Raw genomic sequence first — 17,933 nt, forward strand, 5'->3', positions numbered from 1 at the left:
CTGTTGTTTCATGAGCTGTGCAATTATATACAAATGTCAAAGACTGGATCATCTGCGGCCACCTCTGCTTCGTCCTTGGGGGCAAAGATCTCAACATGTTCCCCAACGTTCTGTTAAACCGCTCAGTGATGCCATTGCCCATGGGGTGGTACGGTGTGGTATGAGATTTGATGATGCCACCCATTCTAGCAACTCTGCCACCAACTCACTCTCAAAGGTAGCACCTTGGTCGGAATGGATACGCTGAGGAAAGCCATAAATGCAGAAGAATCCATCCCAAAGCTTCTTAGCCACATTCTTTGCAGTTTGGTCGCGGCAAGGGAATGCATGTGCCAATTTAGTAAAATGGTCAGTGACAACAAGGACATCAACCGATTTATTGTTGTTGTCCTCCCGCAGACCAAAAGTCAATGCAGACCAACTCCAGTGGCACACTGGTCTTTATGTTCTCCAGTGGGCTCTGGCGGATGGTTCTGGAGTCTTACTGAGAACACACCGTGGACATTGTCTTACATAGTTGCGGACATCCTTTTCCATCTCATACCAAAGAACCGCTGACGCGCCAGTGACAAAGTGCGTGGCTGCCCTTGGTGACCTGCGTTGTCATGGATGCCAGAGAGCACAGATGACTTGAGGGACTCTGGAAACAACAAACTGGAAAGCGCTTGTGCCTGGTCAAAGGGTCCTTAGTGACGCGATACAGAATTCCTTCATAACTGCCAGCCTTTCCCCATTGCTTCAAAATTCGTAGGACCTGCTGATTTTCATGGGCACGCTCACGTCTGGAAGGCCTGATTTTCCGGTTCACAAAGAAGGCAACCCTGGAAACAAACAACATCACTCTCCTGGTGGGACTGGAGCTCATGTTTGGACAACGCTGACGACAGGCAAGGCTCAGGACCAACAAGCGCACTTAAATGGTCAGCCAAAAGAAACAGCACGGATGTCTGGACGCGACCTCCCAGTCATTGGAGGCTGACAGGACGGTGGAGACTTCGTCCTCAGACATGAGACATTGACTGCAGTAGAAAAAGCAGGACCGACCAATGACTGAGGTTGGCAGGGTCAGATGAAAAGCATCCTGCACGGACTCCTCCCTCACTTCACAAGCCTGTTTCAAACAGATCAATGTAAGGCTCAGAAAGGAGACGCTCGGCTAACGGTTTGACAAAAGGCCGTCGACTAAGGGCATCCGCAACAACGTTCAGCCTGCCAGGGACATACTTTAATGTCAAAGTTGTACGGAGCCAGTTTGGGAGACCCACCGCTGTTCACAGGCGTCCAGTTTCGGCTTGGTCAAGATGTACGTGAGCGGGTTTATTATCAGTCCGACTGTGAACTGATGGCCTTTGAGTAGAGGTAAGATCTTAAGACCGAGCCCGAGTCCGAGTCCGAGCCCGACCCAACCCGAAATTCGGGTCGGGCTTAAAATGCGTAAAATGTCAATCAACTTCTCTCTCGCTGACTTTTTTTTTAATAAATATTTGTTTATAAAAATATACACTAAAACGATGTGTGGATACTAAACTAAGGAATACTTATTATAAATAAATAATTTGGATAAAACAGAGAAGGCGCTGTAAGGTAATTGCTATATAACTACTACTAAACAGGAAGTGTAGAGCCAGAGCACGCTTTGGGAAACGTGCGCAAAGCCGCTTTGCATACGTTTTGCCAAAACGTTAGTATGTCGTGAATGTAATCTTCCCTCCGCATCCGCAAGTTTACATCTATTTTGACCATCCCAGATATGGAGCAGCAAGAGGTCAAGGATAAACTTAAGACAGGAGAACTGAAAAGGCAAACACGCACCGCTGGTAAGAGTGAAGTGTGGAAAAGCTTCAAATTGATCGTAAAAAATGATACAGAAGCTTCTGTTGGCTTCGCTGAATGTGGTCAATGCGGTGCTTTGCTTTCATATGAGAGCAAAAAGACTGGCACCCTCGACGCTGAGCAGGCACTTAAACAACTGTACTCGCAAAATTGATGATCATCAAACATCTATATTATCATTTATCCCAAAGACCGCCCCTCTTCGCGCTAAGCAGGCCATTACAGACAAGTGCGTGGACTTTTGCTGTCAGGACCTTAGACCATTTTCAGTAGTCAGTGGCGAAGGTTTTAAAAGTCTGGCCCAAGAATTGATCAATATTGGGTCAACTTTTGGGCGCGTACCTGTCGACTCGGTCCTCCCCCATTACACCACAGTGTCAAAGCATGCGCCGAGAAGGCTGAGGTAAAAAGGAACTTTTTAATTGAGCGGGTAAAGAAAGCTCTAGCAGGTGGCTGTGACGTTGCCATGAGTACCGATATGTGGACGGACGATTACAGAAGGATGAGTTATATTGCAATAACTTGTCACTTTACTGAAACGGACTTCAGGTTGGTTGGAAAAACCCTCACCACTGCTGTATTTCCAGTAGAAGACGCCAAAACGGGGAAGAACATAAGAAGAGAACTGGTCCGGCTTCTGGTGAATAGATTTGGTTTGGAACCTTCATCTTTATCCAGAATAGTGTGGGTTACAGATCAGGGCAGTAACATCGTGAAAGCTTTGGAGCCTTACAAGCGCCTCTCGTGCCTTGACCACGTGATCAACACTGTACTTCGGCATGGCCTGGACAAGGACGCACTGTCTGCAGACGCGCCGGACATTGGAGAAACAATTACTGCAGCCAAGAGTGTTGTCCGTTTCATCAAGCAATCTGGTTTGGCAGCACAACTATCAAAAACAGTGCTTCAGATGGGTGAAACAAGATTCAGCACGGTTCACTTGACGCTCAAGTCTGTGCGAGAGATATATAATGAGTTGTACGAGAAGCTACAGTCACGCGCAGAAGAGGTTCGCATGGATAACATTGCGCCGGATCTGTTAGATTTTTTGATCTCCTTTCTAGAGCCTTTCTATGCAGCACAACGAGAACTGGAAGGAGATAAATATACCACACTGAATCTAGTTTGCCTCTGGAATGAGAAGTTAAAAAAGCACTGTCAACCCATTTCTACGGATAACCCTCAGCAGGCGTTTTTTGCGCCAAAGGCATTCTGAACTTTTAAAACAATAAGTCAAAATACATATGTTGCACAAAGTTGCACTGTTCCTGTGGCCTAACTTCAACAAACTCAAAATGATGACACCGACAGAGGTGTCAGAGGTGCATGCACATGTCCGCACACTCCTGGAAGAAGAAGATGAAGGAGGAGAAGCCACCGCTACAACTTTGGAAAACGAGGAGGACGAGGCGCACACCAGCACCCTTTCTCCACCTGCAGCAAAACGAAAAAGGACTTCTTTTTTCGGTGAATGGGAAAACGAGGATGATGACGATGATGTTCCTGTTCAAGATGAGGTTAACCTGTACATTAGTCAAAAGCATGCCATGGCTGATGACCGAGATTTGCTTGGCTGGTGGAGAATAAACTCCAGTATATACCCTAAACTTGCCAAGTTAGCAAGATCCGTGTTGTGCATACCCGCAAGCAGCAGCAGCAGTGAGCGTTGTTTTTAGTGCAGCTGGCCGCACGATAGATCAGCGGAGAACTTCACTGAAACCTGGTACAGTGGACGCAATCTTGTTCTTACATGACGACCACAAATATAAACAACGTAAGTAATATACTGTTGTTCAAATCATCATTTTAATTATTGTCTGAGGCTTTAATTATTTCCCTTATTTCACAGGAATAAAGACCAGGACACAAGACCGCAATTTGCAGACTATAGTCAAGGCCAGGCAGCAGCTCAAACGCTTTAATTGTATTTATGTTTTGCACATTTTGGAACGTTTATTTGTTTGTTCATGTTTGAAATTTTTTGTATTTTATTTAAACATGATAGTGTTTTCGTGTTTTTCTCCTTGTTTGACTTATTCGTGATTATTAGTAGGCTTATTTTTACGCATTTACGCACTGTTTGGCTCTTTATTTTTTTAATAATCTAAACAATTATTTTTGTTCTTATTTATTCAAATTAGTAATGTTGTATTTTATTTAGCTTGCTTATTTATATATTATGTTAGATTACTCTTTACAGCAGGTCTGTTCTTATGTTAGTGGGATTTTCTTTATTCTAAAAGCGTGTTCCTGAAAATGTTTCCTATTTATTTTGTTTCAATGCTTCTTAAGCAGGTTGTTTTTTGTGTGTTCCAATGCAAATCATTAAAATAAAGAATGTTATTCTTTATTAATTTATCTAGTATATTTATGTGGATTTATTGTATTTCTGTATTCTTGCTCTTCGATCATTTCATTAGCTTTTCCATTTTCAGACCAAATTAAAGATAGAGAAAATTAAAGCTTTTATTTTAAATTTCGTTGAAACAAAACTATAGAAATAACAATTTCATATATCTTTTACCATTTATTTGATTTGCGTTATTCTATTTAAAGCCTAGTGGGCTGCAGTATTTCTCCGCGTAATTAAGCGAGTGCGCATCAAGATTTCTCTTTCACTCTCTTTGTCTGGCCTCTTATTCTGTGTTCCATTCATTTATCATGATCATAAAAATATGTAGATTATTTTAACCTTAAAAGATCTTGCGTTTTTTCTGCCCAAAATACTATGGGATAAATTTAAATTTCGGGTTTGCTTCGGGCTCGGGCCTGCAAATCAAGTAAATTGGTCGGGCTTGGGCTGGGTCGGGCTTTAATGCCCGCGGGCCTGGGTCGGGTCGGGCTGGATTTTTTAGGCCCGATCTTACCTCTACCTTTGAGCCAATGACTGAACTTGTCACAAGCTGCCCACTTGAGAGCCAGAAACTCAAGTCTGTGAGCAGGGTACTTAGCCTGGCTGCGGCTTAGGGACTTGCTAGCAAACGCAACCGGTCTTGCCCTCTCCTCACCTGCCGGCACCTGAGAAAGAACAGCTCCAAGCCCGTCAGTGGAAGCATCAGTGGAGAGGATAAAAGGTCTATCAAATCCGGGTGAGCCAGAACCACACAATCGAGGAGCGCAGTTTTTAGTTGTTCAAAGGCTCCATCACACTCAGGGGACCAATCCTGAGGTGTTAACTGTCTGTATGTTCCAGGTTTACATCGGCCCTGACCACCTTTAGTCCTCCGCTTCTGGCCAGCTGTTAAGGCATAGAGAGGCTTGGCAATACGGGAACATGCAGGAATGAAATGCTGATAAAACAGGACCATTCCGAGAAAAGATCTGACCTTCTGCTGGGACGGAGTACAGCCATCAGATTCCATCAAGTCCTCCCTCCTAAACCCAGAGATGGCGCTCACCTTCTCCTGATCCACAGAAACACCGTCAGCGCTCACAACATGACCCAGAAATTTAACTGACCTTCTGAGAAAATGACACTTCTTCTGAGAAAGCTTCAAGTTACTAGATCTCAACCGGGAGAAGACAACACTGAGGCGGCTTAAAGACTCCTCTACAGAAGGTGCAAACACCAACAAGTCATCAAGGTAACACAGAAGGTTTGAGAAGTTGAGGTCACCGAATATGCTAAGCATCATCCGCATAAAGGAGGCTGGACTGTTGCAGAGGCCCTGGGGCAGGCGGTTGTATTCATAAAGGCCAAGAGGTGTAGTAAAGGCTGTGTAATGCCTGTCAGACTGATGGAGAGGGATGTTGTAGAACCCTGAGGTCAGATCCATAGTGCTGAAGAAGGCGTTACCCCCAAGGGCAGCAAGGCAGTCCGACTGGTGTGGCAGTGGATGGGCGTCTTTCACAGACCTAGCATTAAGCCAACGAAAGTCAGTACATATTCGCAAATCCCCTGACTTCTTCCACACCAACACCAGGGGAGAGGCATATTCACTGATGGATTTGCTGATTATGCCCCTCATTTCCATTTCAGACAGAACTTCTCTCAACTTCTGATAATGAGCAGGTGGAACTCTGCGGAACGGCAGCCGAAAGGGACGGTCGTCAGCAAGGTGAATCCGATGAACAAACTCCTTTGCCTCCCACAATCCAGACCATCTCTAGAGAACACATCCTGAAAGGCCAACAACAGATCGGCAAGCCTGCCCTTCCACTCATCTGACACTTCACAGCCCCCCATGTCAATGTCACCGAGACCACAATCCTTCAACAGCTGCACAGGGTCACTTGGGCCACTCTGGTGGCCAGTGAGAACAGGCGATGAACCCAACTGGGTTTTACAAAGACCCTGGGCAACAGGAAAGTCTTCCATGGCAACACAGGGGAACACGTCAGCTAGCTTTGCATTACGCCGTAAAGTAACAGCAGTCTGTGTGGGATTGAGGATCTTCATGGGGACCCAGCGATCACCCCACATTGGCGCAACAATTCGACCAACCATGATGTTCTTGGGTGTAGAGCGTGCGGATGTAGGCTCTACAATGACTGTGCTGCCAGGGGACACAGGAGCAGATGCTGGCAGCTTCCCCCAAACAATGTATTCCTTCTGGGGAAGCAACGTCACAGCCTGTTGTAATCTCACTGTTCCCACCTTATCAGGAACCTCTGGGCCCAACCACCGGGAAGAGCAACTCAGTAACTGGAGAAACAGCTCACAGTCAGGATCGGATGTACGTGAGGATAGCATCTCCCAATATTTCTCCTCAGATTTCATCTTCTGGACAACAGGACGGATCACATTAGTGCCAACAATAAACTCATTCCCTCTGCCCAGGCACCAGAAACGTTGGCACCACAAACTTCCAGCCATAAATCTCAATGTCCAAATCATAGATACATTTAGGTTGAGTAACAAGACCACCACAACCAATGAGAACCACCTGCTCGGGGACAGGTTGTGGAATTAAGACAACACCAGCCGCTCTTAACTTGGCCTCTGCTGATTCACTAAGCGTACATGACATGCTTCCTGAATCTAGCATCCCTCTCAAAGACATTCGATTGCTCACTGACACAGGAGTATAAAACAGTTCACTAGCTCCCTCAATTCTTTGAGACCCAACCACAATGACAGTCTTGTCTTCAGAGTAGCAACAGTCAACATACACAGAGTGAGGATCAGGAGGATTGGTGAGGGTATCTATAACACTGCCCATGCTGCCCCTCTTATCACACAGGCCAACTAGTTTAAATTACCAGTAGATGGAGCAGTGGCTGACGGGAGCCTGGTCTTCTGTGCACATTCATTTCTCATATGACCAGGTCCAAAACAGTTAAGACATAGTCTGTGCAACCTACAGTGTGAATGAGTGGTGTGTTCGCTAGAACCACAAACCTGGCACGCTCTGCCTTGGGGACGCTGAGGAAATTGACCGCGACCTGCCCTCTGCCCGCTATTAGTCACCGAGGCAGTGCACAGGGAAAGAACCTTGTCAAACATAGCCACCATTTGCTGAGTCACAGGTTCTGGTGTGGCGCTGGCTGAAGTGTGTGGCTGGCCTCCTGATCCTGACAGCGGCTGTGGGGACTCATAAGTGGCTTTGGGTGGACAAAAGGGAATCAGTTCAGCAGAGTCCTGAAGATCGCAGGAATAAACAGGAGCTTGAGCCGACAAGGCATTGGTCACCAAGTGCGTATTAGCCGCAACACCTTTCATCTGTCCCACATGACTGTCCAAGCGGCGCTGGACCTCGGCAGCTGTCCACTCTTCAGGGGGCTTAATTTGAAATGACAGAGAAAGAGCAGGGTCAGGACAATGACTTATGAACATCATCACAACCTCAGCGGTGGGGTCGTCCACATGTTTCCCACGCCTCCTGAGGCACTCATCCACAGCATCAATAGACTTATTAAGACGAATCCAATAGTCCATGGCATCCTCACCACTCCTTGGTATTGTGCTATAAAAGTCTCTCATTGGCATGTTGGAGCATGTGACTGCACTGAAGTTTCGTTTTAGGATGTCAAATACAGCAGTAATCAACCCACCCTCACTCAGGTCAGGGCGGCAGCGGAGTGACACCTTAACCACATCCCGAGCTTTGCCTGTCAATCGGGACATGATCAGTTCATATTTCTGCTCAGATGTCTCACAGCTTGTTCTGGACAGGTAACACTTCATCATCCCCTCCCACTCTTGAATGGAAAATGTATCAGTGTGGTTGCCCCTGAAGAACGGTGGGGCTTTGGCTTCAGACTGCACCACTACTTTGAGCTGTGAAGCCTCCAGGCGACACACTGTCAGTAGCAGGCAGCTGGGTGTGGCAGGGCTGATGTTTGTGCATTGTATTCAGACTGTTTGCGATACTATCCCCAATTTGTTTTGCCAAATCAGTTATTATGCCACTGAGCGCATCATGTGTCACAACACGTGTGGGTTCTGAGTGTGCACTAGCAATAGGCGTAGAAGTGGCAATCGGTGGGCTTAACATAGTGTTATTACTAACAGGGTGTACCTTATCAACACCAGTATTCAAAGCCATGCCTCTACCAATACAAGGTGGATTAGGGTTAAACATCTTGTTGTTTCTTTTTTCAAAAATAAAAGCAAATTCACCTCACGCAGTCATGTAATACAATAAGACAGTCATTAAACCCTAACTCCGCACTGCAAGCCCAAAACCTGGCAGACAGTCCTGAGAGCAGCACTCCTCGGCGATGCGGTGACGTCACAAGACCACAGCGCGCCGAAGGTGAAGAGCGGAGAAGCCGAGGGCGCGGCAGGAGCCCGGGGGACGAAAAGACTGGCGATGAATGGCGATGGCACGGGTCAAACGGCACCAAGTGTGACCGGTGTATGTCTGCGTTGTGTTATTTTTGTGGTTGTGGTGCGTAGAGTAGCCACGGGACACAGTTGAACTTTTGGAGGCACTCTCCGTTTAATCTGGACAAAATAAAACAGCAAAATTAACATGTGCCGCTATTTGCTGATCCAGCCCAAACTCTTCCCAACACGAGAATTGCAAAAGGGCAAGAAAAACATACCTGGTCAAAAATAAAACAGCAAAATTAACATGTGCTGCTATTTGCTGATCCAGCCCAAACTACAAGGAAGACAACATGGAGTTAGCACCATCGCACCTGTTCACATCAATAAAACACTACATTGGAGCAACATCAGAGCTCAATATAAACTTGACTAGAACTGTAGTGTTATAAGAGTGACAACTTAAGACAAAATAATAACAAAAAGACAATTAAAACAAGGGATTACAAAAGATGACTGACCTCTTCCCAACACGAGAATTGCAAAAGGGAAGAGGGAGTCGCGACCCTCGAATTTATACAGGTGCACCAAGGGGGACACACGAAGAAGAAATAAAATACAGACGAAGTGGCTGGAGGACCAAGACAGCACAGTAAAACAAACACCAGGTATGTTCAACAATAGTAAACAAAAAGAACAATTTTGTGTAATTATAATACAATATTATATGTCCCTGTTACAGTTATACACCATGACTTTCTGCAGTCTATGTAATGTCTTTTATGCATGTGTGAGAGAACTTTTCCTGCTGATCGCACAATAAAGTGCAGAGAAAAGTCAGCAGGTGAGGCAGGCAGTACTCTGGCTCACCTCAAGGGGGCGTACGCAGGTTGGCAGGTGCTTTCTTGCTGCAGCGCTGGCTCATTTTAATAGGCAAACTTTATTAAAATTTATTGAAGCACCAGAATTTAAAGTTTGAAAAATAACAAAAATTCAATTCGTGCTGCAAACATTTCTGCACTTTAATTTGTTTACAGTTTATATGAATTTCTTAAAACACAAGGTGGGTGCTCTATCCATAGCTATAAAAGAAAGTTCTTTATAGGACAAATATGTTCCTGTCTATATGTTTGTGTTGGTTTGTGAGTGTAATTGAAAGAGGAATGCTGATGGGATATGAAGCATTATCAGTAGTTGTATGCTGTTGGAGAAATAAGATGCTTTTTTCAGTTCTTACAATTATAAATCTGACTCTTGAGGAGTCAGTGCCTCACCAGCCATGAACCTCACCGCACGTGACTGCTTATAACTTATAAGGTTACTTCCTCGTAAATCCGTAAACTCCACGTCCCTTCCTCAGAGTGGCATCATTACCAAAATATGGAAACATTTCACAAAAAATTAAAGATCAAGATTTTGAACTTCAGAGTGTTAAAAGAAAAGCAATTTTGGTGATTCAAAAAAATGGATTTATTAAAACTGAAATGAAACATTTAGAGGAAATCTTCCACCCATACTCTGAAATGTACGTCGGTAATGTTGGAGCAGCTCACCTGACAGTTCACCTGAGTTTGTAGCAACTTTGTGACGGCACATTTTACATACTTGACGTGACGCTTTTGTGTTTTTCTTCAGCACAAAGTTCAGCATTCTGCCGGTAACCCGTTAAGCTGATTGGCTGTGTCTCAGGCTCTCAGGGCGCAATCACCCTGTTAAAGACAGCAGGTAAAAATTCCTTCCTGTACAAACCAGACACCTGGATGTTTCCAACAGAAGACAGCTGTCTAACCTGTCGCACTGGTTTGCTTAATGTGGGTTTATATCGAAGAGGTATGCACCCAGGATCTGTGTGCCAAACTGAAATCAGAACAAATAGAAATCTGTGTGTGGGGAACAAAATAAGAAAACAGAGAAAAAAGAGCCGCAGTTGACCTTTGCTGATCCTTGCCCACCTCTCTCCTATCTTCTCTCCAACCCAGAGTTGACAAGAAGAAGACCTGGGATCTTTGACAGCCAGCGTGCCGCCCACACCTACACACTATTGTACTTATGTGTTAAGCAGATGTAAATTGTGCAGCAGGGTGTGACTACGTGGAAACGGGGGAGCCAGGCATCGAGCAGAGGGTGTCACCATGCTGGAGTTGTTCAGCGAGGAAAATAAAACTGCACTGACAACATAACTGGCTTAGTGGTGTGGGCATTTGGAACTGGCTGTTACAAGGTCGAATGTGCTTTAAACTATACTGATGTATGTCAGTCAGTCTGCTCTCTTTTATTCTTGGAGTTCAACTTAATTCAGTTTTTTTATTCACACAAAGGAAAGGCAGTGGTGTCATCCCCCCGTCGTCTAACACACCAGAACGCTTGCTTGGTCTTTTCTTCTCCCTCAGCGCCGCAAAAAAAACTTGCTAATTTGTATATCCAGTGTAGCACGACCCAGTTATGAGTCGAGTTTTCCGTGTGTGTGTGTGATAATACCGAATGACCACAGCGCAGGAGTTAGTCTACTTTTTAAACTTACATTTGTATCCCTTTTGGCCTGAGGTGGGATTCCTTTATTGTAAAATATGCCAAGTACTTCATTAAAAGGAGATTCTATTCAAAACTGCCCATTCAAAGAGTCCCAATGTGGTTGTTTTTGTGTGTGTGTGTGTGTGTGTGTGTGTGTGCGTGTGTGTGTGTGTGTGCCTGGTTGTGAGACCATGTACGGCATCAGCTTTTCCCTTTTCTCTCTCATTTTCTCTCCTTTATTTTATGTGGCACCAGCAGCTGTGCATGCTGGCAGATGTGCCCAGATGTTGCCCTGTGATGGAGACACCTGAGTGGAACGCGCTCATTTGATGCAACACAGCAGCACTGGCGTCACATTCTGTCCTTCAGTAAATGTGTGGATGCCAAAAAAAATACTCTGATCAAAGTCAATGTACTGATTCAACTTTTCTACTCAAGTAAAAGTAAGAAAGTAAAGCCTCTGAGATGATTAAGCTAAATAAGTAACAAGGATTGATTGATTGATTGATTGATTGATTGATTGATTGATTGATTGATTGATTGATTGATTGATTGATTGATTGATTGATTGATTGAGAAACAACACATCCTCTGATCATCTCAAAAAAAGACTAAAGTTCAGACAGAATAATCCAGCTTGGAGCTGCCAACAGCCCTTAAAGAGTCTTCTTGACCTCAGCCACAAATGTGGATCGTCTTGCTTCTCCACATGCTTTGAGGCCATGAAGTGCAGCCCTGAAGCGTTTGGACATCCCACCTTTGTGTGGGTTTATCACAGTATTAGTCAAAACAAGATTTAGTGCCTTTTAATCCCTGTCTTATTTTATAAAGCAATGGGTTTGCTTGGTGTCAACACTCATTGCTGGACCTGTGAGGAGATCAAATACCTTCTGCTTTATTTCAAATATTTCTTACAAAGATCTCCGTCTCTGCGGACTCAGTGTTTCAAGCGTCTAAAGATGGCTGAGGGGAGCTTTCAAAAGGTTTGTGCCTGTGGTCTTCCAGTTTCTCCATTGTAGGTCCTTCTAGTGGCGTGGGCATTTGTAAATGAGGCTGCCTTACCGGACCGGTGTTAACGGGTCTTTGGGCGTTTTCAGAGTTGTGTGTGTGGTTCTGCTACTGTGTTGGTATTTTTCTCAACCTGCATCGCATCGGTCCAGTTCGAAGAAGAAGGACTGGATTGGACTGAATTAGCATCTGTTGGATTGCAATAGCTCTCGTGTGTCACTGCCAATCCGTGTGTTCTTTGAATGAAGACTTCAAGATGAATAATGCCAATTTCAAAATGTATTTAACAATAGAACCAATTCAAGATACAAATATTACAGAGCCCTGGGACATTTCATAACCCTACAATAACAGAGTCAATTGCCAGGGCATGAAGTCTGACAACCTAACTATCCCTTGGCCCAGTCTTTCATAGAAACACATATGTAAATTATTGATGCTAATTCAGTCCAATCCAGTCCTTCTTCTTGGATGACCTCGTCTTCTTCTTCCAGGCCCATTGGATGCTTACACAGTCCTTGTTCTCCGTTGTCTCCCAAATGGCCAGTTCAAAGTTCACCTTCTTGCAGAGGAACCTATCAACACCAGTAAACTATTCTGTCACGTTTTACGATGGGGGTTTAACACTTTCCGTCTGACTGTCTCCTCCTGCCTCCAACTGTCTAAACAACATTCATGTCAAGGAAGGGTCAACTGACTTGATCTTTATTCCACTTACTAAACATTCTACCATTCCTAACTTCTAAAGTGCTTCTAACGGAAAACAGAAACATATGGTACAACACATGATAATAAAATAAAGACAATTCTCTTCACATCAATACTTTACATATGGGTTTCTATGAAAGACTGGGTCGAGGGATAGTTAGGTTGTCAGACTTCATGCCCTGGCAATTGACTCTGTTATTGTAGGGTTATGAACCGACCCGGAGCACTGTAATATTTGTATCTTGAATTGGCTCTATTTGTGAAATACATTTTTAAAAAGTCTTCATTCAGAGAACAGGCGGATTGGCAGTGGCGCATGTCATATATCAATCCAACAATGAACATGCCCGGAAAATCTGTTTGACAGAATGTCATGCAATGTCATGTTGCACTTGTCTGCACCTGCAACTACAGAATATTGTTGTGTTGCTCATTATGTCCTTTTTTTAAAACACACAAACACACACACACACACACGCTAGTGACTCCTCACAACGCTCTTCGAGTTTCTTCGAGTGACGTCATGTGGCTGGGCTGCCCGAGCCACAAAGGGGCGGGGCTTCGCTCAGGCGTTACGGCAGCGCGCATCGAAGGACAGGTGAGGGAGAGGCTGGCGGCCCCAAAACTGAGGTAAAGTTCTTTATCCTGTCGAAGTTTAACGCTTAGTTTTATTAAAATGGCTTTGGGAGGCGGCTCGAGCCCGCAGCATGGATGTGTTTCCGGTGGCTAAAGCGACTATTCCTGTTTCTAGGGTCCATCATGACCGTCCTCAGCACGGGCGTGTTGCGAAATCTGACGCTGGTGATCCTCATCCTGTCCGCACTCACGGTTCTGTTATTAATGTACTTCAAGTCGTCCCCCTTACCCAAATGTCATCCTTACCCGGTCGAGTGGTCAGAGACTGAGAAGTCGGGGAACGCGTCGGCAAAGACCCGCCAGAAAAAACCCGTGTTGCTCGTCTGGTTCTGGCCCGAGAACAAAAAGTTCGATCTGCAGGATTGCAAGACGCTCCTGGGGATTGGCGACTGCCAGCTGTCGGATGATAAATCGTTGGCCTCCGAAGTGGACGGGGTTTTGATATATCACAAAGCAATCAGCCAGGACCTGTCCAACCTGCCCACCTCCCGCACCAGAACTCAGAGGTGGATCTGGTTCAACCCAGACCCCCCCTTGGTCTCCCAGCAGATCCCGGGCATAAAAGCGCTTTTCAATCTGACCATGACTTACAGGAAGGACGCCGACATCCAGGTACGGTGGAAGGTCTCCGCCAGGAAAACCCCGGAAAAAGGCTTCACGCCTCCTCCGAAGCGGCGTTTGGTCTGCTTGATCGTGGACAGCAAAGAGATGACCAACACCTTCAATCAGACCTACAACGCCTACGTGGACCTCCTCAAGCACATCGCGGTGGACCTCATCGACAAGATGGAGGGCGAGGACTACCTGTCCACCATCAAAAGCTGCAAGTTCTACCTGTCCTTCGAGAGCTCCATTCACAGAGATTACATCACCGAGAAGTTCACCACGCCTCTGGCCCTCGGGACCGTCCCGGTGGCCCTGGGCCCCCCGAGGAGAAACTACGAGAGTTTTGTCCCGGGTTCTTCCTTCATTCACGTGAACGATTTTGCCGATTCCGCTGCCCTGGCCGCGCACCTCCAGAGCCTCGACCAGGACGAGGAGGCCTACCTGAGATACTTCGACTGGCGGAAGTTTTACACCATCGGGACCCCCGTTTGCTGACGAAAAGTACCGGTTCCTGCACCCCATCTGCCAGGCCTGCCACCACCTGAGCGTGAGCAGGGTCTTCAGATACGTCCCTGACCTGTACAAGTGGTTTTTAGTGGCGACGTAAACACGCGCACGCATGCACACACACACACACACACACACACACACACACACACACAGACACGTGTGTAGCTGCACTTAAGAAGAAATTTTTACTAAATTAAAAAAACCACCACATTCTCTTTCCCACTCTCACTTCATAATGAGGCCCGGCTCTGACCCAGGACTGTTGATAGGAACGTTTTCCTCTTTCCTGAGCCTGTTGGGGGGGGGGGGGGGTTAATTGTCTGCTTTTGTGTTTATGCATTCATTCTGGCCCTATAAAGAAGGTTTTGCTGGTTTTTCTATTTAGCTCTGTGGTGGGTAGATTCTCAGGTTTAGGTGGGTAGATTCTCAGGTTTAGGTGGGTAGATTCTCAGGTTTAGGTGGGTAGATTCTCAGGTTTAGGTGGGTAGATTCTCAGGTTAAGGTGGGTAGATTCTCAGGTTAAGGTGGGTAGATTCTCAGGTTAAGGTGGGTAGATTCCCAGGTTAAGGTGCCACTAAACAGCTACTTTGCGTTACAGATTGAAATGTTCTATAATGATTTTGCTGCATACAGGCGTTGGATATTTTGCCCTTCACTCCAGCTGTGCAGGGTGTGTATATTATTTTTGGTAGTTTGAAATATAAGTGGGATATGTTATGTGGTGATGTATAAGTGGTGGCATGTGTTTGACCCTGACTCCTCATGATTAACACACAATTAAATAATAACACACAATTATTTTTTTGTGTACTCAATAGAAAATCTGTTTTGTTGTGTTTCTTTGCAACTAGGTCATTAAAAGAGTTAAATAGAAGAAACAAATGGATTGATTTTTTTTTTTTTAGTAATTATTCGTGCATTTTAGGTTCAGAACGGACAAAAATTTCAGCTTTAAAATTCCGTTTGTTGTTGTTGCTGCTGCTCCTCATATATTCATCCAAAATCGGCAACTTTAATCATCACAGCTATGATCCGTGTAAGTACGTCCTGCTGTGTTCTTTCATTGAATGTTCTTATTCAGTTATCATCTGGCAGCTGACTGTTGAATGACACATTTTGCAAAGATAAGTTGTCTGCTCGGCCTCCGGTGCCTCGTGTCTTAATCTGAAGATGCTGGAAGTCCGAAGCCTGGAGAGGTACAGTGGCCGGTGAGCGTTCAGGTACCTTGGGGACCGGAGGCGGTGCAGCCAGTTGACTGATTTTTGGGTTTTGATTCACAACAAGGTTTTTGTTCTGTGGATCTTCTTTTATTTTTGACTCATTGGCTGCATGAAATACATGAAATACAAGAACTAGAGACAATTTATAATTTGAAATAAGTAAAACCATGGTGGTGATAAGACACGAGCTTAGAGGGGGTTCAGTGATAAAAGAACAGTACACCACTGACTTTCACATGTTGTGATCTTTCTGTTAAGAAGCCGAAGGCAGCAAATGGAACCCTGGATTCACATTTTGGGTCCTAAGAGAGTGAAAAGCCCCAAATGTATACAAACGCCCTCGTCCTTTAGCATACATCGTATCAAAGTACCATCAAAAACCTTCCAAGACTGCAGCTGTGATTAGGTGGAGCAGGTACCAACACGGTCATCTAGCAGTCAGTCAACTTTTACTGGATCAACAAGTTTGCCTGACTTATTGTGAGCAGTCTTTGTCAGTGTTCATATAGGATTGGGTGTTGGCATGTATGCATAGCCGGGCTGCAGAGTCGACACATGAGCAGGATGAGCCAAACTAATGCAAACATTTCTATTTCTTGAGTATTTGTTTGGCAGACACCATGTTATTGAACTTGACGCATCCAGTAGAGGGCAAGTCTGCCCTCTACTGGATGCGTGCGGTGCTCACAGTCAAGGGTCCGCCTGGGTTTATGTGGTGCGTTTTCAGTGTTTTCTCTCTCGTTTACAGGCTTTTAGGCCGAGCGAAACGCCATCATTGTGTTTTCAGCATGCTTCCTGCCAGACAGCAACTGTGACAATTACAGTTATGTCATGGAAAACCTTTTTCTGTAAGTAGACGCCACATGGAGCAGTATCCTCCAACAACGTTCATTTGGTCTGTTTTTGCCAGTTGTGTTTTTCTTTTGTTTCTTTGGTGTCAGACACCAAAAGTGTCCAAGAGTGAAGCTCAATAGTAAACAGATTTGAGCTCAACGGGGGCATGGAATTATGTTACAGTGACACAAACGGCTGTTTTCAAATTGTGAGCAGAGAGAGTGTGATTTACCCTGGTTTATGCAGGTACGTCATAAACACCTTGGAGTTAATGGTGGCAGAAGATTATATGATTGTGTACCTGAATGGCGCCACACCACGCAGGAGACTACCAGGATTTTCATGGATGAAAAAGTGCTATCAGATGATTGATCGAAGGTAATATTCACACATGCTGCCATCAAGGCCTGTTCTTCTGCATTCCTCTTTGCTACTAAGAGGCAGCAGTCAGGCTCTGAACGTAAACAACATTTATGTTTTTCTGGGACGATTGTGTGTTTTATGTTTGTTTTAATTCTTCTTTGATTCTCCTCTTTTCCCGCAGGCTGAAGAAAAACCTTAAAATGTTCATCATTGTCCATCCTTCCTGGTTTATACGGACTTTGCTGGGGATCACAAGGCCCTTCATAAGGTTCCAGCCAGCTTTTTTAACTTTTAACGTTCCTTATAACCACTGACGTGCGGTCATGCTGACCAAAGAAAGAACAAGTGTACATAAATAAATATTATTATTTTCCACTGATATGTGTTAAAAATGCATTTGGAGTATGACTACACATTTCTGCCATTTTATTGAGTAAAAATTGCTGAATTTGAGTTTTTCCGATCAAATCCAGGGCAGAAACCGCGGGTGAGGCAGGGGCGAATTGTGCCTCACGTCTGACTGCATGATCCAATACAAACTGGGTTGCATGAGGTGTGCCAGTTTTTGTTCCTCAGCATATCGCTAATATGAACTTTACAGAAATAGTCGTTATACACCATGACTTTCTGCAGTCTATGTAATGTCTTTTATGCATGTGTGAGAGAACTTTTCCTGCTGATCGCACAATAAAGTGCAGAGAAAAGTCAGCAGGTGAGGCAGGCAGTACTCTGGCTCACCTCAAGGGGGCGTACGCAGGTTGGCAGGTGCTTTCTTGCTGCAGCGCTGGCTCATTTTAATAGGCAAACTTTATTAAAATTTATTGAAGCACCAGAATTTAAAGTTTGAAAAATAACAAATTAAATTCGTGCTGCAAACATTTCTGCACTTTAGTTTGTTTACAGTTTATATGAATTTCTTAAAACACAAGGTGGGTGCTCTATCCATAGCTATAAAAGAAAGTTCTTTATAGGACAAATATGTTCCTGTCTAT

At 44.9% G+C, this 17,933-nt stretch overlaps 1 protein-coding gene, 1 long non-coding RNA gene and 1 pseudogene across 2 annotated transcripts in view; all 3 read left to right on the forward strand.

The window, feature by feature from the left end:
* The first annotated feature begins 9,105 nt into the window (after positions 1-9,105).
* LOC115248736 (uncharacterized) lies at positions 9,106-10,659 on the forward strand. Its single transcript, XR_003887485.1, has 3 exons — positions 9,106-9,213; positions 10,181-10,270; positions 10,525-10,659. It is a non-coding gene; the product is annotated as an uncharacterized lncRNA (long non-coding RNA).
* Positions 10,660-13,258: 2,599 nt separating this feature from the next.
* LOC115248732 (alpha-(1,3)-fucosyltransferase 9-like) lies at positions 13,259-15,402 on the forward strand (annotated as a pseudogene).
* Positions 15,403-16,364: 962 nt separating this feature from the next.
* The window catches only part of LOC115246529 (protein prune homolog 2-like), a 3,145-nt gene continuing 1,576 nt past the window's right edge, over positions 16,365-17,933 (forward strand). The window contains exons 1-4 of the mRNA XM_029832525.1: positions 16,365-16,424; positions 16,501-16,592; positions 16,825-16,956; positions 17,123-17,209. Of these exons, the coding sequence (XP_029688385.1) occupies positions 16,365-16,424; positions 16,501-16,592; positions 16,825-16,956; positions 17,123-17,209 (371 nt within the window). The remainder of the gene's footprint in view (positions 16,425-16,500; positions 16,593-16,824; positions 16,957-17,122; positions 17,210-17,933) is intronic.

This window comes from Takifugu rubripes, unplaced genomic scaffold, assembly GCF_901000725.2.
Source record: "Takifugu rubripes unplaced genomic scaffold, fTakRub1.2, whole genome shotgun sequence".
Taxonomy (NCBI): Eukaryota; Metazoa; Chordata; class Actinopteri; order Tetraodontiformes; family Tetraodontidae; genus Takifugu; species Takifugu rubripes.